The following is a 21,243-nucleotide window of genomic DNA, read 5'->3' on the forward strand; positions in this document are numbered from 1 at the left end:
TTTGCGGTTGAGCACTCATAAACCCTGGTGACCCCAAACCATGTCACACACACACACAACCCCAACCTTGTGCAAATACACGTCAGTTTTATGGTGCCCTTTTAAAGTGCGATGAGAGTTGGATTACCACCTTTCATAGTTGTCTCTAAAATCATCAGCTGTGAAGTGCTTTTGTTTGACACTGTTCGTTATCCAGGTTGGTGTGTGTGTGTGTTTGCATATGCGTGTGTGTGTGCATGGTAGTATGCACTGCAGTAACCCCAGTAGGGGTGTGTCTGTGTTGTTCTTTTCTGATCTCTGTGTGATGAATGGCCTGCATGGGTAGTGAGTCATGAAAAGAGATGTGGTCTGAACCATGCTAACACAGAAAGATGTAGGCTCACTCTATTCAGGTCTCATTATTCTGGTCTCTCTCTAGCTTTCTTTTTGTCTCTGTCTCTGTCTCTGTCTCTGTCTCTGTCTCTGTCTCTGTCTCTGTCTCTGTCTCTGTCTCTGTCTCTCTCTCTCTCTCTCATCTGAGGATGTTGAGGCAGGTGAGAACCTTCATATGGTAGGAACCAGGAAGTAGATTGTTGCTATGGCTGCAAAAGTCAGAATTAACCCAATGCCAGGAATACATCAAATATATCCTAACCCCTTACCAATAGAGTTTGGTTTGAACTGGACTGATCTGGACTGGAACTGGGTTTTTGTGATTTGTTACGATGTTGTTGACCATTTTAAATGGCTTTGACCTAGTTTGAACCGCCTCGAACGGGTTTGGAACTCATTTGACCTGGTTCGACCGCTGTGACCGTTCTCCGGCCGTCCTCTGTTCCTGTGTTCCATTAGTGTGGTTTGGGACGTGGTGTTAGCTGTGGAGTGTCAGGGCCCCCAGAACAAACATGGTGCGGTCCAAAGTAAAGCCCCCGCGTACAGGAGAGGCCATGTGGAAAAACCATAAAGAGGAGTTATAGGGGTCAGAGTGGGGATGAGATATTTAATGGTTTACACAGAGGGAGACGTAAACATGTGTGAGGCTGAACACACATCACAATTGGTAGAATACACACACACACTGTATGCTCCAAAACACATACTGCACGCTCAAACACACAACATAGTACATCATTAACTTTGCAGTCCTCCCAGATCATCCACTCCTCACACGCACATACACACACAAACACACACATACACACTGCCCACCCATGATACGTTTCCTATAGTGCATAATGTCCAGGTAACAGGTGTGTGTAGTTGTCTTTAAACTGTGGGAGGTCAGGAGGTCAGTAAGCACACACAGAAACCTCTCCTGCGGTTTCACTGCTGAGGGAAAAATCTTGCAGAGGAAATCATATGCTACTGTGGAAGACTGTTTATGGACAGCTAGTCTTGTTGATCTAAGTTTTGGTTTCTTTTGTATACTGAACAAAAAATATAAAAGCAGCATGCAACAATTTCAAAGATTTTGCTGAGTTACAGTTCATACAAGGAAATCAGTCAATTGAAATAAATTCATTAGGCCCTAATCTATGGATTTCACATGACTGGGCAGGGACGCAGCCATGGGTGGGCCTGGGAGGGCATAGGCCCACCCACTTGGGAGCCAGGCCCAGCCAATCAGAATGAGTTTTTCCCCACAAAAGGGCTTTGTTACAGACAGGAATACTCCTCCGCACACAGCTCTGGTGGACGTTTCTGCAGTCAGCATGCCAATTGCACGCTCCCTCAAAACTTGACATCTGTGGCATTGTGTTGTGTGACAAAACTGCACATTTTAGAGTGGCCTTTTATTGACCCCAGCACAAGGTGTACCTGTGTAATGATCATGCTGTTTGATCAGCTTCTTGATATGCCACACCTGTCAGGTGGATGGATTATCTTGACAAAGGATAAAATGCTCACTAACAGGGATGTAAACAAATTTGTGCACAAAATGTGAGAGAAAAAGCTTTTTGTGCGTATGGAACATTTCTGGGATCTTTTATTTCAGCTCATAAAACATGGGACCAACACTTTACATGTTGCGTTTATATTATTTTTCAGTGTAGAACTTTCAGACAAAATGTAATTCTATTTATCTATAAAGTTGTGAGATCTTTGTCTCTATCTCAAACCTAATATAGCGTAGTGTAGCTGAGGAAGCTCATCATTTGGAAAGGGTCCTAATGGTTTAGTCAAAATAAATGGGTCATTATATGGCACAACTGATTCAGAATATTAACGGTGAGTTTTACAAGTCTGTGGTTTTTCCTCTCTTTCTCTCTCTCGCTCTCGCTCTCAATTTTCAATTGAAGGTCTCTCTCTCACTCCATTTGACATTTTTGTCATTTAGCAGACGCTCGTAGTGTCTTACAGTTTGTGCATTCATCTTCAGATGCTGTAGCTAGGTGGGACAACCACATATCACAGTCGTAACAGCAAAAGCCAGTGCTTGTAGGGATAGTAGGAGAAGACAAGTGGGTGGGTGGTGGGGGCTCCATGTGATTTATTTAAGATAGGGACTCCGCTGTCCTGACATTAGCTTGTTCAACCATTGGGGTGCCAGGACAGAGAAGAGCTTTGACTGGGCTGAGCGGAAGCTGCCCTCCGACAGACAGACAGACAGACAGACACACACACACACACACACACACACACACACACACACACACACACACACACACACCCACACACACACACACACACACACACACACACACACACACACACACACAGTAATGAGTATCATGTCATGTCACCTGTCCGTCAGCACTCAATTACCCAGCAGCCTCTGCAGTGAAGACAGTCGTGTGTTTGGAGAGACAATGGCTGCCATTCTGTGGAGTTTGACCTCTTCTCTCCTTAGGGTCACTGTGATTACCTCAGGCCACTTAACCTCTAGAATACACACAACACACAACACACACGACAGTAACAGATATACTGTAGCACCCTCACGTCAACCCTACCCATGTCAGAATCACCAACTGTGTTTACGTGCAATGTGAACTTAAGTCAATATGGAGCTGAGGACAGTGTAAGCCTTAGAAGCCCATCCTGATGACTCTCCCCCCACACCATCACTTCATGATCAAACCCAGTCAGTATAGAAGTCACAGCAGCTACCCACCAACACCCTGTCTGCTCTGACCCCAGAGTGAGTCACAGCAGCTACCCACCAACACCCTCTCACCCTGTCTGCTCTGACCCCAAAGTGAGTCACAGCAGCTACCCACCACCTCCCTCCCTCCCTGTCTGCTCAGACCCCAGAGTGAGCAACCCCATTCCTCTATATTTGTATTTGGCCAAGGTCCTCTCAGACTCCCTCTCTGACTCCCTCTCTCTCTCTCTCTCTCTCTCTCTCTCTCTCTCTCTCTCTCTCTCTCTCTCTCTCTCTCTCTCTCTCTCTCTCTCTCTCAGAAGGCCAGTGTGCATCCCGTACTCCGCTGCTGACATGTGGCAGCAATTTCAGCCTCATTTCTCAAATACAACACACACACACACACATACGCACGCACACAAGCACGGGCATGCAAGCACACACAATATCTTGCTCACCTAGCCACACACGCTCACTCTAACACATAGGCCTACATTCACGTAAACACCCTATTCTGTCTGTCTGTCTCTTGTTGTGGGTCTAAGATGTTCAGGGTCGTATTCTGCATCTCTTTACATGTATATGTTTGTACTGGATGATGGAGCAGCTGTTTCCCCTGCCCCCTCTCCTCACACAGAGGTGTGTGTGTCTGTGGCATACACTGAGGTCTGAGGGACAGGCTTTGAAGCTCCAGTCTCCCCTGAGGCTTCCTGGTCCTGAGGGTCCTTCACCTCCCTGTGTTCGATGATGATGATGATTGCTCTTCCTCTCACTTCGCCACAGTCTGCAGGAAAAGGGAGGCCAGTGAAAATAGAGTGGTGGGGGCAGGGGTATGGGGTGAGTGAATAGAAGAGTACTTCAGACAGTTGGTTGGGGGGCAATTCAAATACAGTTGGAGGGGAGGGGGGTTAGAGGAGTGGGGAGGGGGGAGGGGGGTTAGCGGAGTGGGGAGGGGGGTTAGAGGAGTGGGGAGGGGGGCTAGAGGAGTGGGGAGGGGGGGTAGAGGAGTGGGGAGGGGGGTTAGAGGAGTGGGGAGTGGGGAGGGGGGTTAGAGGAGTGGGGAGGGGGGTTAGAGGAGTGGGGAGGGGGGTTAGAGGAGTGGGGAGGGGGGGAGGGGGGGTAGAGGAGTGGGGAGGGGGGTTAGAGGAGTGGGGAGGGGGGTTAGAGGAGTGGGGAGGGGGGTTAGAGGAGTGGGGAGGGGGGTTAGAGGAGTGGGGAGGGGGGCCAGAGGAGTGGGGAGGGGGGTTAGAGGAGTGGGGAGGGGGGTTAGAGGAGTGGATAGGGGGTGTAGAGGAGTGGGGAGGGGGGTTAGAGGAGTGGGGAGGGGGGCTAGAGGAGTGGGGAGGGGGGTTAGAGGAGTGGGGAGGGGGGTTAGAGGAGTGGGGAGGGGGGTTAGAGGAGTGGGGAGGGGGGTTAGAGGAGTGGGGAGGGGGGAGGGGGGTTAGAGGAGTGGATAGGGGGTGTAGAGGAGTGGGGAGGGGGTGTAGAGGAGTGTGGAGGGGGCACCCGTCTTTCCTTTAGCCATAAATCACTCCTAGAAAAACACGATTACCCCTCAGACATTTATAAAGCGCTGCAGCCCCGTTAATAATTAGGCCTGATCATTAATGAAAGAAATAAAGAATGCGGTTGGTCTCTCACGCCCAGAGGGGCTCTGCTCCCTGAGGAACGCACCGGAAATGTCCGCCCGCCGGGAAAACTCATTTCTCATGTTTGTTTTCTAACTCACACACACACCTGCATATGCACACACACGTTTATACACACACACATGCACGCACGCACACACACACACTTATATACACACACACACACACACACACACCTGCATAGGCACACACATGCACATGCATTTAAACATGTGTGTTGTTTGGGGTATTTTTGGTGAGGGGTGGGGTGAGGAGGGTAAATAATTACTAATTAAACCAGCTGTAGATTAACCCCTCCCACCCCCTCCTCCCCTACCGATAATGACCTCTGACTTCCTGTATGTGTCAATGCTGAGGTCATTCACCCAGCCAATGAGCTGCCAGGCTGGCTGACGTATGAACCCCAGCAGGAGAGGAGCTGTTGACCTCTGACCTCTGACACAGGGCATGTGTGGCTCTAAATATACCCTTCACAGGGGCCTCCTGTAGCTCAGTTGGTAGAGCATGGCGCTTGCAACGCCAGGGTTGTGGGTTCGATTCCCACGGGAGGCCAGTATGGAAAATGTATGCACTCACTAACTGTAAGTCGCTCTGGATAAGAGTGTCTGCTAAATGACTTAAAAAAAAAGGGAGGGAGAGGATAGAGGGAGGGAGAGGATAGAGGGAGAGGATAGAGGGAGAGGATAGAGGGAGAGAAGGAGGGAGAGGATAGAGGGAGAGGATAGAGGGAGAGGATAGAAGGAAGGAGGGAGAGGATAGAGGGAGGGAAGGAGGGAGAGAAAGAGGGATATCTAGGGGTAGTTTGTTCTCAACAACAATAGAAATGCTCAAGAGAGATGGAGAGACAAAAATAACCTTCCAGCTGATTGAGTATGGAGGCCTTCAGTATTGCTCCCTACAGTACATGGTTTACAATATTGTATGAATCAGTATTGCTCCCTACAGTACATGGTTTACAGTATTGTATGAATCAGTATTGCTCCCTACAATACATGGTTTACAGTATTGTATGAATCAGTATTGCTCCCTACAGTACATGGTTTACAGTATTGTATGAATCAGTATTGCTCCCTACAGTACATGGTTTACAGTATTGTATGAATCAGTATTGCTCCCTACAGTACATGGTTTACAGTATTGTATGAATCAGTATTGCTCCCTACAGTACATGGTTTACAGTATTGTATGAATCAGTATTGCTCCCTACAGTACATGGTTTACAGTATTGTATGAATCAGTATTGCTCCCTACAGTACATGGTTTACAGTATTGTATGAATCAGTATTGCTCCCTACAGTACATGGTTTACAGTATTGTATGAATCAGTATTGCTCCCTACAGTACATGGTTTACAATATTGTATGAATCAGTATTGCTCCCTACAGTACATGGTTTACAATATTGTATGAATCAGTATTGCTCCCTACAGTACATGGTTTACACTACAGGACTCAACATTAAGGCATGTCCGCTTGTCCGGGGCAAGTAAAGAAAATTGTTGGACAACCAGAATATAAACTTCAGTTGTCCGAATGGACAAGTAAAATAATCACTATCAAACAACTACTCCGATCAGCATTGGATCAGGCAGCGGTGCTGCCGCAGCCACAGCATGGTTGAAATTCTGAATAAATTCTGAGCCCATATTCCTATATTGAACAAAAATATAAACGCAACATGCAACATTTTCAAAGATTTTACTGAGTTACAGTTCATATAAGGGAATCAGTCAATTTAAATAAATAAATTAGGCCCTAATCTATGGATTTCACATGACTGGAAATACAGATATGCATCTGTTGGTCACAAATACCTTTAAAAAAAGGTAAGGGCGTGGATCAGAAAACCAGTCAGTATCTGGTGTAACCACCATTTGCCTCATGCAGCGCAACACTTGTCCTTCGCGGCTGTTGATTGTGGTCTGTGGAATGTTGTCCCACTCCTCTTCAATGGCTGTGTGAAGTTGCTGGATATTGTCGGGAACTGAAACACGCTGTCGTACACGTCGATCCACAGCATCCCAAGCATGCTCAATGGGTGACAAGTCTGGTGAGTATGCAGGCCATGGAAGAACTGGGACATTTTCAGCTTCCAGGAATTGTGTACAGATCCTTGCGACATGGGTCCGTGCATTATCATGCATGTGGTGATGGCGGCAGATGAATGGTACGACAACGGGCCTCAGGATCTCGTCACGGTATCTCTGTGCATTCAAATTGCCATCGATAAAATGCAATTTTGTTCGTTGTCCATAGCTTATGCCTGCCCATACCATAACCCCGCCGCCACCATGGGGCACTCTGTTCATAACGTTGACATCAGCAAACTGCTCACCCACACCACGCCTTATACACTGTCTGCCATTTGCCTGGTACAGTTGAAACCGGGATTCAACCGTGAAGAGCACCCTCCTCCAGCGTGCCAGTGGCCATTTGAAGGTGAGCATTTTCCCACTGAAGTCGGTTATGACGCCGAACTGCATTCAGGTCAAGACCCTGGTGAGGACGACGAGCACGCAGATGAGCTTCCCTGAGACGGTTTCTGACAGTTTGTGCAGAAATTCTTCGGTTGTGCAAACCCACAGTTTCAGCTGTCCGGGTGGCTGGTCTCAGACAATCCTGCAGGTGAAGAAGCCGGATGTGGAGGTCCTGGTCTGGTGTGTTTACACGTGGTCTGCTGTTGTGAGGCCAGTTGGACGTACTGCCAAATTCTCTAAAACGACGTTGGAGGCGGCTTATGGAAGAGAAATGAACATTCAATTCTCTGGCAACAGCTCTGGTGGACATTCCTGCAGTCAGCATGCCAATTGCACGCTCCCTCGAAACTTGAGACATCTTTGGCATTGTGTTGTGTGACAAAACTGTGGCCTTTTCATTGCACCTGTGTAATGATCATACTGTTTAATCAGCTTCTTGATTTGCCACACCTGTCAGGTGGATGGATTATCTTGGCAAAGGAGAAAGGCTCACTAAAAGGGATCTAAAGACATGTGTGCATAAAATTTGAGAGAAGTAAGCTTTTTGTGCGAATGGAAAATTTCTGGGATCTTTTATTTCAGCTCATGAAACACTTTACATGTTGTGTTTATATTTTTGTTCAGTATATTTGCTATAGACTATTTCAATAAATATGTTATATTTACACCAAGCAAGAGAACAATGTAGACGGAGCTAAGAGTCTCACCAAAGCAGCGCAAAATATCCGACCAGAAAATGTTTTATTTATTTTTATTTATTTTATTTAACCTTTATTTAACTAGGCAATTCAGTTAAGAACAAATTCTTATTTACAATGACGGCCTACCCCGGCCAAACCCGGACGACGCTGGGCCAATTGTGCGCCGCCCTATGGGACTCCCAATCACGGCCGGATTGTGATACAGCCTGGAGTTGAACCAGGGTCTGTAGTGACGCCATCCGAATGTCGGATGATTTGGGCCAATAGCCGAAGTCTATTATTTATAGCGGACACTCCGGTGTCGTATTGTTGTAGATGCCCAGATTGTTTATTTTCTCTCCATTTGATATGAATATGACAGCCTTTTAAGCCACTCTTTCAGTTTAATGCATGCTAGACTTCTCCTGCCGCACTATTTCATGATCAAACAATGAATGAATCTAATAGAGTTCTAGGCTATCTCTGAAAGTTTTAAGTTGTTTTTGAATAACCCCAAAACATGGGAGGCCTAGGGTAATAATGAGAGAGATAGAAGAAACAATAGCAAGATCTAAAAATCTAATGAGAAATATGAACAAACCTTACAGTTGAGCAAAGCATTATAAGACAGAAATGATGCATGCATGTGAAAAAAATCCTTCCTTGCCATTGCGAACCAAACGACCAAAAGCCTAATCCTACTAACTGAAATATCATAAAAGCATTAACACAAATTAAAGTTATGAAGAGTATTTTCCAAAGTGTTTAAGTTCTTAAAGTTGCAGCTTTTAAATGGGAATAATTATGAAAGTTGCATTCTATGCTATTCTCATTCACAGATTTATTTTGAATGACAAATATTTTAGGCCACAAGTAAGTGAAAGTTAGCAAACAACACCAAGATGGAAAAATCTAATCAGTCAAAACAAAATGTAGGCTACAGCTGAGGAAAGCTTATGAAAGAAATGCGTAGTTGGCCTAGGCCTATTTCCATATTATTCTAGCAATGTGCAGCCTACCTACAACACACATGGTATCTTAGGCCTAATGAGAGAGGAGGATGAGGAAAAAATGTGAATGAGTTGCTTTGCAGCCCATGATGATTTACAACCCATCACAAGGTGCATAGCCAGCGAGGCTCGTTGACTGTCACTCACTCCATCTGTGCGCTTTGGCACACACAGATAGTCAGATAGGTGACTACACATCTCTTTAGTACCACAGATAGTCAGATAGCCAGATAGGCCACTACACATCTCTTTAGTACCACAGATAGTCAGATAGCCAGATTGGTGACTACACATCTCTTTAGCACCACAGATAGTCAGATAGCCAGATAGGCGACTACACATCTCTTTAGTACCACAGATAGTCAGATAGCCAGATAGCAAGATTGGTGACTACACATCTCTTTAGTACCACAGATAGTCAGATAGCCAGATAGGTGACTACACATCTCTTTAGTACCACAGATAGTCAGATAGCCAGATAGCAAGATAGGCGACTACACATCTATTTGGGTCCACAGATAACAAGATAGGTGACTACACATCTCTTTCATGCCACAGCTCCAACAGAGTGGAATAGGCTATTCGAAAAGATTTAGCTCCACATGATTCCTCTCATCCCTCCCGTAGCTTTCCAGCCAAGTGCGTAGCAGTGTTTTTGCTTTTTATATTATTGTGGATGGCCGCTAGGGAGATATAACATTGTCTATGGGCAAGCACAGACATTTATTTCAGATCCCTCCTACGTACTTTACCATTTTTCAGCCACCCTTTTGGCCGATGGTGTTACGGACCTTTTTTGGTGAAGTCAAAAATCAGTCCTACTAAAAAAAGTTAATGTCAAGCCCTGCACGATTGTAAGTGTCAGTATTGCTCCCTACAGTCCATGATTTATAGTAGTATTGCTCCCTACAGTACATGATTTACAGTATTGTATATGTGTATTGCTCCCTACAGTACATGATTTACAGTATTGTATATGTGCATTGCTCCCTACAGTACATGATTTACAGTATTGTATATGTGTATTGCTCCCTACAGTACATGGTTTACAGTAGTATTGCTCCCTACAGTACATGATTAACAGTATTGTATATGTGTATTGCTCCCTACAGTACATGATTTATAGTAGTATTGCTCCCGACAGTACATGGTTTAAAGTATTGTATTTATCAGTATTGCTCCCTATAGTACGTGATTTACAGTATTGTATATGTCAGTATTGCTCCCTACAGTACATTATTTACAGTAGTATTGCTCCCTACAGTACATGGATTACAGTATTGTATATATCAGTATTGCTCCCTACAGTACATGGTTTACAGTAGGAACAGTTCAATCAGCTAGGCAGGAAATGGAAGGCCTGGAAACAGGATGCAACGGCTGGCGAGGAACGTTTGGAAATGATCAGGAAAAATAATCAAACATGGTGCGAGTATTAATGAGGGAGAACGCCCATGGTGTCTTGTGGTGTGTGTCTGTATATGTGTGTGTGTGTGTGTGTGTGTGTGTGTGTGTGAGTGAGTGAGTGCGTGCGTGTGTGTGTGTGGTATCTCTCCCTCCTATAGTAGTTAATGATGATGGATGATATGGTTAAGGAAGGCTGTGAGCAGCTGTGTTTGGGGTAAAGTAGGATTGTAATAGAGGATAGAATCTGTCCACTAGAGCTTAACTATATCCCTCTTCAACCATCTAGGATGAGAGATCTACCATCATGAAAGAAGACATATGAAACATCCAACAAGCTCTGTCTCACTGCAGAATTAGACGCTTTTCCAAGTTTCTCCAAACATCAGATCTGGAGTGATCTCTCTGGAAACATCAACCATTGACTGGCATTGCGTTCCCCCTCCACCAGTATACATAAACATCAGTAGAACAGTGACATGCTCATGACCTGAGGCCCTTGTGTCATTTAAAGATACATTTAAAGTGCGTGCGTGCGTGTTTGTGTGTGCACTTGCGTGTGTGTATTTGAATAGTTTTCTCCTGTTCTTTGCCCTGCAGCCCATACTACAGTTCATCCTGTCATTATCCCATAAGGGGGCCTGTGTGATCCGGTCATTACGTGACTCCAGATCTGCGCTATGAAGTGTGTGTGTCTTTGTGTGTGTGTGTGTGTGTGTGTTTGAGCTTTGGCCGTGTCTCATTCTCAGCTTGATGACACACCTCGGAATTCTCTGCCCTTGCCTGAGGACAGGGAACATTCTCTCATATCCGCATGGATCAGTGTGTGAGGTGTGGTGTGTGTGTGTGTGTGTGTGTGTGTGTGTGAATGAGTTGGAGTGTTTTAGTAGTGAGCCATTAAGAAGGACTCATAGGTTTGTAGCTCAAGGTGTGAAGCAGGATGAAAGAGGGGTCCTGAGACAGACAGAGAGACAGGCGTGGTATGGCCAGCCCTGCCCTGTAGGCGTCCACTGACCTGCCTGTATCCCAGACTCCCAGCTCTGAGATTATGCTGGTGTGCCACACCACCACACACCTGCACTGGCCTCCTGGGCCTCTCCCGATCTAGACAGGCTTTATGGATGAAGGAAAGGGAACCTTTGTAGTGTATTGAGATGTGCTTTATATACAATAGCTCCAGTGTAATAATCAGAATGGAAAAGTGTTCCCGGTAGATGTATGGGAGGTACTTGCACTTAATTTTATTTCTTACAGTCTGTGTAGGTGTTCCTATATCTTAGAAGTCTGTTATAATTAATTTTAATGACAGTCAGATGTCCAGGTCCATTGTGGGACCACTGGATCAGTGCAAGGACTTTTCTCTCATTAAACTGTTGAGTTCCTCTGTGATAGAGAGCAGAGCAGAAGTTTCTTCACATGGATAGAGATAGATGTGGAATTACTGTTTACATGAGATACTGAGCTGGTCTCAGATCTCTGTGTGTGTGTGTGTGTCTGTGTGTGCAAGTGTACGTGATCTATTTCTGGTCTCTGTGCCTCTCCACTGATAGACTCCAGGTTCAGGGATACCTACATTTAAAAAAATACCAAAAAGAAGAAGATTAAAAAGCAACTTGCAGTTCCTTTTGTCTTTACCGGTATAAATCATCAACAATCATCAGACAACCAATATTACATACCCAGATAGAGGCTTGCTCTACTCAGACAATCTTGTAACTGAAGAATATTGTGTGACAGGAGCCAAACTTTTGGTCAGTATTTCCCTGGGCACCCTTATTAGGGGAGGACATGCAGGAAATTGGTCAAGCACCCCTTGGTCATGTCACAGATTATCCATTATATTGACCAGATACTCAAGTGGCCTCGCTAACAATGAAAATAAATGCCTTCAAAAATGGAAGGCAGTCAGGAAGAGGCAAGATCAGGTGGGACCATTCAAGCCAATGAGAGGGCAGATACGCTTGTGAACAACAGGCGTAACTCCAATAAAAAGTGTTTTTTCCTCAAAGTTTCCGGGATGTCACATGTCCTACTTATATCAGTACACTCGTAACAATTTAATCAAATAAGCCACACTTAACAAATAAGCCATTTACATTTTCATAGAACTGGTAAGCGACAAAAACTAAAACGCCACCTGCTTGAGAGATTTTTGGCCATGTTCAGGAGAGAACTTTGCACCTGGAAGGTCCTTTGTTTGTGTGTATAGGCAGTATGGTGTTGGTGCTGTTGTTTATTTATCCGAGCAACCATTTTGTGACCATGCCGTCTTGAATAAATGTTTGGGGTGTGGTCGATTTTGTTCTGAATGGTATGTGTTGAGTTTGACCATCAGTGAGTTAATTCAATATTCAAGATGTTGAATATGTAAAACCACTGCAATGATGCCCTTTTGTTTTCAGTTGGTTTATTTGAAGAAGCTTTTCTGGTTTGAGGTCCAGGCAGTTTATTGGCAGTCTTTTTAAGTAAAATCATTTGTATTTCTAAAATATCTATTGTGTATGTAAATGCGGTGGTTAACTGTTCTTTCTTTTCTACCATTAGAAGTACAGTATTGTTTGTCACTGTTTTTGGTCGTCTTGTGAACTTGGTCAGCTGAATCTCTGTGAAAGCACTGTTCTATTTCAGAAGTAATCTAGTGGACGTAACAGATCTAAGTCATTTTGGTGTACTCTTGTTAATGTGTTATTGATGTGTCAAACAAGTAAACCTAAACCTCTAAGCTTTAATCAACTTTACTTGTTCTTTATAGCTGTCTCTGTACTGTTTTGCTTTAATGGGCCTAGAACCTGTCTAACGTTTAGATGTTACAAGTTGTAATAAAAATTGTATATTTTTCCTAAGGTGTTGTCTGGTCTGTTACATTGGTCAGAACTGTTGAACCAACTCAATAGGTGGCCTGTCACAGACCTGTGTCTGAAGTTCTGGTTGTGGTGTTCCCTTCATTAAACACTAACTGGGCAGTCTGGTAGTTGTGCCATTTTAGCTCTAAAGTCATGTCCGTAAAAACACTACAGTAAATACTACAGTATACTAGTCATGTCCGCAAAAAAACACTACTGTGAATATGACAGTAAATTACACAAAAAACACTACATTTAATATTATAGTATACTATAGTCATGTCCGCAAAAACACTACAGTAAATACTGCAGTAGATTACCCTCAAAACACTACAGTAAATACTGCAGTAGATTACCCCAAAAACACTACAGTAAATACTGCAGTAGATTACCCCAAAAACACTACCGTAAATACTGCAGTAGATTACCCCCAAAACACTACAGTAAATACTGCAGTAGGTTACCCCAAAACACTACAGTGAATACTATAGTATATAGACCATAGTATTTTTTTCATGTGGCTATTAAGGGTAAAATATAGACCAATTACTCAAATATTATCTGTTAATTTGGGATGATTAATTTCACAGCAGATTTATTCAAATAAATGTATTTTAATGGATGACGTATGGTATGTTGTAGCACCAGGACACGGGCCAGACACACTCTTGGATAACACACCTCATCACAGCAACCCAGAGACAACCTACTGTACCTTCCTGCTTCAGGAGAAGAATGTACTTGTACTCCTGAGTGGCGCAGTGGTCTAAGGCACTGCATCGCAGTGCTAACTGTGCCACTAGAGATCCTGGTTCGAATCCAGGCTCTGTCGCAGCCGGCCACGACCTGGAGACTCATGGGCGGCACACAATTGGCCCAGCGTCGTCCAGGGTAGGGGAGGGAATGGCCGCCAGGGTTGTGGGTTCGATTCCCATGGGGGGCCAGTATAAAAAAATATGCATTCACTAACTGTAAGTCGCTCTGGATAAGAGCGTCTGCTAAACGACTAAAATGTAAATGTAAGAAAAACTGTGCAGTGAGCATGTTGTTTGCATGTTGTCTATAGGTTTAGCATTGTGTTTAGAAGGGTCCATGTCAGATGAGGTAGAACATAAGAAGCAACACCCAGACTGAGTCTACACCTGTTGTATTCGGCGCATGTGGCAAATAAACTTTTGACTGAGTGACTGACTGGACTGGATCTGTTTTCTGTCTGTTACTCTGCCTGTCTCTGAGGAACAACTGTATATCATCTGTGTGTGTGTGTGTGTATATATGTGATTCAGCTGTGTATCATGCCTGCCTAAGGGTTTGTAATGTCCATGCTTTATAAGGCAGAAGGTTTCATTCCTGACTCTGTTAGTGTGTACGGTACTGTGGTACTCTCATACTCTCCAGTTCTGGTACTTTTGAATGTGGTCTCCTCATATAGTCTCCCAGTTGTTTATTGGGCCCAAAGCCGACTCGAGGTTTTATACCTTTTGCAGGTTCGGCTGCCAGAAAAACTTTTATGATGAAACGTGAAGCAGAAAAAGGGAGGTGAAGACAAACAGTGCTGGTGTTTTCTTTAAACCGCTGTTTTACTTAGCAAACCAACGTCCAAAAACCAGATTTGGCTGTCATTAGAAATATGAAAGGGGAGGTGAAGTGGGGGAGTGTGTGTATGCGCGAGACAGTGTGTTTGTGTGTCCACGGCTGCATGTATGCGTATGTGAGAATGATAGTGTGTATGAATGAATGTGCGCACATAAAAAAAAAAAAAGAAAGCATCTCACTTTGCCAAGAATTAATAGTTTTGCAACCACGAAATCTTGAAAACATATCAAGACCTTTTTAAATGATCTGGTGTTGAGTGAGGGGCTGGGAGGCTTATGCTGGGGTTTGGGGGAGATAGGGCGATGGATGTGTTTTTAATTCATCCATGCACCGGCACGCCTCGATGCAATCTCCCCCGTCCCCCTCGGATTTGGACTGAGCCAGGCCAGACTGGACCGCTCTGGGCTCCCTCACTTTATCTCTCTTCCTCCCATCTCTCTCTCACTCTCGCTCTCGCTCTCGCTCTCTCTTTCTCTCTCGCTCGCTCTCTCTCGCTCTCTATCTCTCGCTCTCTCGCTCGCTCTCTCCCCCTCTCTCTCTTTCTCTCTCGCTCGCTCTCTCCCCCTCTCCCCCCCCCCCCCTCTCTCTCTCTCTCTCGCTCTCTCTCTCTCGCCTTCTCTCTCTCTGGGCTGAGCTGTTCCCCACTCCCCCTCTCTGAGCCAATGAAACACTGTAATTACAAAACAGAATGTCCGCACCAGCGTCCAATAGCTCGTGCCAAATGAGTCCCTGGTTGCCGTGGAGACAGCAGGCGTTCTGTTTTGCGTGTTGTCACAGGGCAGCGTGGCGTTGAGAAATGTGGGATGGACCCCAAAAACAATGTTTGGCGGGACTGGAGGGATCCCATCCCCTCTCTCTCCTCACAACTCACACCTACTGATGTACACAGGAAGAATCCTAGGGAGAGGGAGGGAGGGAGGGAGAGATGGAGGAGGGAGGGAGAGAGGGAGGGAGGGGGGAGGGAGGAAGAGATAGGGAGGGAGAGAGGGAGGGAGGGGGGAGGGAGGAAGAGATAGGGAGGGAGAGAGGGAGGGAGGGGGGAGGGAGGAAGAGAGGGAAGGAGGGAGGAGGGAGGAAGGGGGGAGGAAGAGAGAGGGAGGGAGAGAGGGAGGAAGGGGGGAGGAAGAGATAGGGGGAGGGAGGGAGGGGGGAGGAGAGAGATAGGGAGAGAGAGAGGGAGGAGAGAGGGAGGGAGGGGGGAGGAAGAGAGGGAGGGAGGGGAGGAAGAGCTAGAGAGGGAGGGAGGAGGGAGGGAGAGAGGGAGGTAGGAGGGAGGGAGGGAGGGAGGGAGGGAGGAGGGAGGGAGAGAGGGAGGGAGGGAGGGGGGAGGAAGAGAGGGAGGGGGGAGGAAGAGATGGCTTTCAGCACTCCACAAGATCACTCTGTCTCACCCTACCGCTATTGATGGAGGCTATAGAATCAGAGAGAGTGAGGGAGGGGAATGGGTGGAAAGAGAGGGAGACAGACATGGGGTAGCCTTTGGTCTCCACAACATACATTTAGCTCCATATCCATCATCTCAGCAGTGTGTATGCTGACAGAGACCTCTACAGTACATTAGGGTCTTACTGTATGAAGTAGCATTTTCACGTTCACTGAAGGAGATGACGGTAATTTCAACGTGCTACGGTGATTACAATATCTACCTGGAGGTCTACCCCTCCTCACTCTCGCGCTCTCTCTCTACCGCTCTCGCTCTGTGTTTCAGGGAATGTGATTCTCTCCCAGGCACCTAGGGAGTGCTATAAGAGGGTATTACCAGTCAGAGACTAGTGTATCACAGCTTAGTGAGTGATCTGAGGGATTTCCTGCCGACCGACGCTTACACATTCTTTCTAAATTGCTCTTTGCCAGGTGAGGGGAGGGGGGGGGATTAGTTACTCATACACTCACACACACACACACACACACACACACACACACACACACACACACACACACACACACACACACACACACACACACACACACACACACACACACACACACACACACCTGAGATGTCCAGTCCAGAGAGTAGGATTAGGGGTGTCAGTGCAGTGTGTGAGTGCCAGAGAGAAGGACAGAGTAGGCCTCAGTAGCAGGGTCTGGGACACTGCCAGCCAGGTAATATGAGATACATACTTTCCCATCTTACACCTGAGGGTCCCAGCCTGGTGCTAATGGCTCTGAGAGAACCTCTATCACTGCATGTAACACACACACTAACACACACACACACACACACACACACACACACACACACACACACACACACACACACACACACACACACACACACACACTAACACACACACACACACACACACTAACACACACACACACACACACACACACGCTGTCTTCTCTCTCTCTCTCTGTAAATGCCCTGGAAAGTCTCTGAAAGATGCTCCGTGTGGAACACATCAAACCCCAGCCCTTAAAACATTCACACCATCTCCTCTGAGCCCACCCGAGGCTCGTTAAAACGCCTGATAACAAGCTCACACACACACACACACATACACACACACAGAGACACAGACAGACAGACCTTGGAAGTTGAATTAAACAGGGGTCGCCTGGTTTCACACAGTGCTGATGGTTACCCAGCAGCAGTAATGCAGCTCCATGGCAACACAACCTGTTCATGTAATCAGCTGTTGGACAGCAGCACTAGCAGCAGCAGTCTGACATTCTGTCAGCCAGCTCAGAGTGAGACTCTGGACACTACAGTGTGGAGAAGAATGTTGATGTTAGGCAGTGAGGATTGATACCTGTACAGTATATGCCCAATAACAACAGGAGAACCCTGTGGTCAGTGGTACATACTATAGGTTCATATAGCTAAAATACTGGAGTAAAGAAGTGGATATCTCTGTCTATCTGTCTCTCTCTCTCTCTCTCTCTCTCTCTCTCTCTCTCCCTATATCTCTCTATGTCTCTCTCTCCCCTCTCTTTCTGTGTGTGTCTGTCTCTCTCTTATTTTATGCTGTGGTTGTCACATTGTAGCCCTCTTCATGCCCTCCACGATTGTAGAATAAGAGCTGGTTTAATCTGAGCCCTCTCTCTCTCTCCCTCTATCTCTCTATCTCTCTCTCTCCCAGGTGGATGCGTTGCGTGTGCGTCTGGAAGAAAAGGAATCGTTCCTCAGTAAGAAGACCAAGCAGCTCCAGGACCTGACAGAGGAGAAGGACACGCTGGCCGGAGAGATCCGTGACATGAAGGATATGCTGGATGTTAAGGAGAGGAAGGTCAACATCCTGCAGAAGAAGGTGTGTGTGTGTGTGTATGTGTGATTAGCTGGTCTCCAATAGTGTTAATTACAACTAATTAGCCTGCTAGTTTGGGGAGTCATCACTGAGTATGACTCCGAGACATCCTCCTCTCAGCACCCGCATGCATGCACAAACACTCACGCATGAAAACACACACAAACACACGCGCGCACACACGCACACATGCATGCGCACACACACGTGCATGCGCACACACACTACCTCAAGTGTAGGTTGAAGAGGAAGCCAGTCAAATCATGTACCCTCAGGAGAGGCAGTCAACCCTGTGAGAAGGTCTGGTTCCCTTTTCCCATACTTATATAACTATGGATTTGTTCAATTGAATTAAATTTGTAAATTTGTAGACTAGGGAAGTGACTACGTTATTTGTTTCCATCACATCATCACTAATGCTGATGGGACCCTGACAGAGCAGAGGAGCCAGTCACACTCATCCATCCTAGTTTGATATAGACGAGCTCGTTAGGCAGTGGGAGTGAGACAGAGCCCAGGGGTCGAAGGTAAGAGGCTCATTAGGAATGACTACATCAGATAAACCGACTAAAGGGCATCTTTACATAAGGCATGGACAGGAACCCCCCCCAACCCCTATTAACCCCATTAAACACAGCAAGGGGAAGCGACGGAGGAGAAAGAGGGAGATCTTATTTAAAGACTGGAGGAAAGAGGGAGGGTAGAGAGGAACGTGTGTGTAATTGGCCCGTAGAGGACAGGACTACACATACACCCACCACAGGTGGGCATGGGTCTGTCTGAGGAATTAACCTTATAAAAGCCTCTGAAGCCATGCATGTGTGTGTCTGTGTGTGTGTGTGTGTGAGGAGTAGACATCACACCGACATGTTTAGACAGCGTTGTCTACAGTCGTGGTCAAAAGTTTTGAGAATGACACAAATATTAATTTTCACAAAGTCTGCTGCCTCAGTTTTTTTGATGGTAATTTGCATATACTCCAGAATGTTATGAAGAGTGATCAGATGAATTGCAATTAATTGCAAAGTCCCTCTTGAACTTAATCCCCAAAAAACATTTCCACTGCATTTCAGCCCTGCCATCATGTCAGTGATTCTCTCGTTAACACAGGTGAGAGTGTTGACGAGGACAAGGCTGGAGATCACTCTGTCATGCTGATTGAGTTAGAATAACAGACTGGAAGCTTTAAAAGGAGGGTGGTGCTTGAATCATTGTTCTTCCTCTGTTAACCATTAACGTGCCGTCATCATTGCTTTGCACAAAAAGGGCTTCACAGGCAAGGATATTGCTGCTAGTAAGATTGCACCTAAATCAACCATTTATCGGATCATCAAGAACTTCAAGGAGAGAGGTTCAATTGTTGTGAAGAAGGCTTCAGGGCGCCCAAGAAAGTCCAGCAAGCGCCAGGACCGTCTCCTAAAGTTGATTCAGCTGCGGGATCGGGGCACCACCAGTGCAGAGCTTGCTCAGGAATGGCAGCAGGCAGGTGTGAGTGCATCTGCACACACAGTGAGGCAAATAATTTTGGAGGATGGCCTGGTGTCAAGAAGGGCAGCGAGGAAGCCACTTCTCTCCAGGAAAAACATCAGGGACAGACTGATATTCTGCAAAAGGTACAGGGATTGGACTGCTGAGGACTGGGGTAAAGTCATTTTCTCTGATGAATCCCCTTTCCGATTGTTTGGGGCATCCGGAAAAAAGCTTGTCCGGAGAAGACAAGACAGTCCTGTGTCATGCCAACAGTAAAGCATCCTGAGACCATTCATGTGTAGGGTTGCTTCTCAGCCAAGGGAGTGGGCTCACTCACAATTTTGGCTAAGAACATTGCCATGAATAAAGAATGGTACCAACACATCCTTCGAGAGCAACTTCTCCCAACCATCCAAGAACAGTTTGGTGACGAACAATGCCTTTTACAGCATGATGGAGCACCTTGCCAAAAGGCAAAAGTGATAACTACAGTAAGTGGCTCGGGGAACAAAACATCGACATTTTGGGTCCATGGCCAAGGAAACTCCCCAGACCTTAATCCCATTGAGAACTTGTGGTCGATCCTCAAGAGGCGGGTGGACAAACAAAACCCCACAAATTCTGACAAACTCCAAGCATTGATTATGCAAGAATGGGCTGCCATCAGTCAGGATGTGGCCCAGAAGTTAATTGACAGCATGCCAGGGCGGATTGCAGAGGTCTTGAAAAAGAAGGGTCAACACTGCAAATATTGACTCTTTGCATAAACTTAATGTAATTGTCAGTAAAAGCCTTTGACACTTATGGAATGCTTGTGATTATACTTCAGTATACCATAGTAACATCTGACAATAATATCTGAAAACACTGAAGCAGCAAACTTTGTGAAGACCAATATTCTCAAAACTTTTGACCACAACTGTACAGTAGCCCTGTGAAGGTAGAGACTGACTTAGCCCAGAGTAAAGACCTTGACATGTCCCAGGTGTTCCAGTCCATTACTCCCTGACTAAACACACTGCACCGCGTAGGAGGGACCCTGCCTTCTGATTGGTTTGCCAAACTTCCTGGTTCCCACAGATTCTTGAGGGCTATAATTTACAATGTGGTCTCTGGGGGCGGGGCAGAGAGAAGCTGATGGTTACAGTTTGGTCCCTTGGGGCGGGGCAGAGAGAAGCTGATGGTTACAGTGTGGTCCCTGGGGGCGGGGCAGAGAGAAGCTGATAGTTACAGTGTGGTCCCTGGGGGCGGGGCAGAGAGAAGCTGATGGTTACAGTGTGGTCCCTTGGGGCGGGGCAGAGAGAAGCTGATGGTTACAGTGTGGTCCCTTGGGGCGGGGCAGAGAGAAGCTGATGGTTACAGTGTGGTCCCTGGGGGCGGGGCAGAGAGAAGCTGATAGTTACAGTGTGGTCCCTGGGGGCGGGGCAGAGAGAAGCTGATGGTTACAGTGTGGTCCCTGGGGGTGGGGCAGAGAGAAGCTGATGGTTACAGTGTGGTCCCTGGGGGCGGGGCAGAGAAAAGCTGAGGGTCACTGCTAGTTTCCTTCCCTTCTCTGAGGTCCATCACTCATAACTGGCCTCTGGTGAAAGACTCTTCCTCCCTCACTGAAATAAAGGAATAGAAGACCAATAGAAGAGGCCCTGACCTACCCTTAGATGTCCCCAGCTAACTGACTGACTGATTGAATGGCCAGCTGACTGACTGACTGACTGAATAGCTGACTGACTAAATAGCTGACTGATAGCTGACTGACTGCCTGACTGCCTGCCTGCCTGCCTGACTGACTGCCTGACTGGATGA

General features: G+C 46.2%; 1 protein-coding gene across 1 annotated transcript in view; it reads left to right on the top strand.

The window, feature by feature from the left end:
- The window catches only part of LOC311114092 (uncharacterized protein), a gene marked incomplete at its 3' end in the record, with an annotated part of 35,450 nt that overhangs the window by 13,307 nt on the left and 900 nt on the right, over positions 1–21,243 (top strand). The window contains exon 4 of the mRNA XM_084189373.1: positions 17,809–17,976. Coding sequence (XP_084045499.1) covers positions 17,809–17,976 — 168 coding nt within the window. The remainder of the gene's footprint in view (positions 1–17,808; positions 17,977–21,243) is intronic.

The sequence above is a fragment of the Coregonus lavaretus genome (assembly GCF_964263955.1).
Source record: "Coregonus lavaretus genome assembly, contig: HAP1_SCAFFOLD_4446, whole genome shotgun sequence".
Taxonomy (NCBI): Eukaryota; Metazoa; Chordata; class Actinopteri; order Salmoniformes; family Salmonidae; genus Coregonus; species Coregonus lavaretus.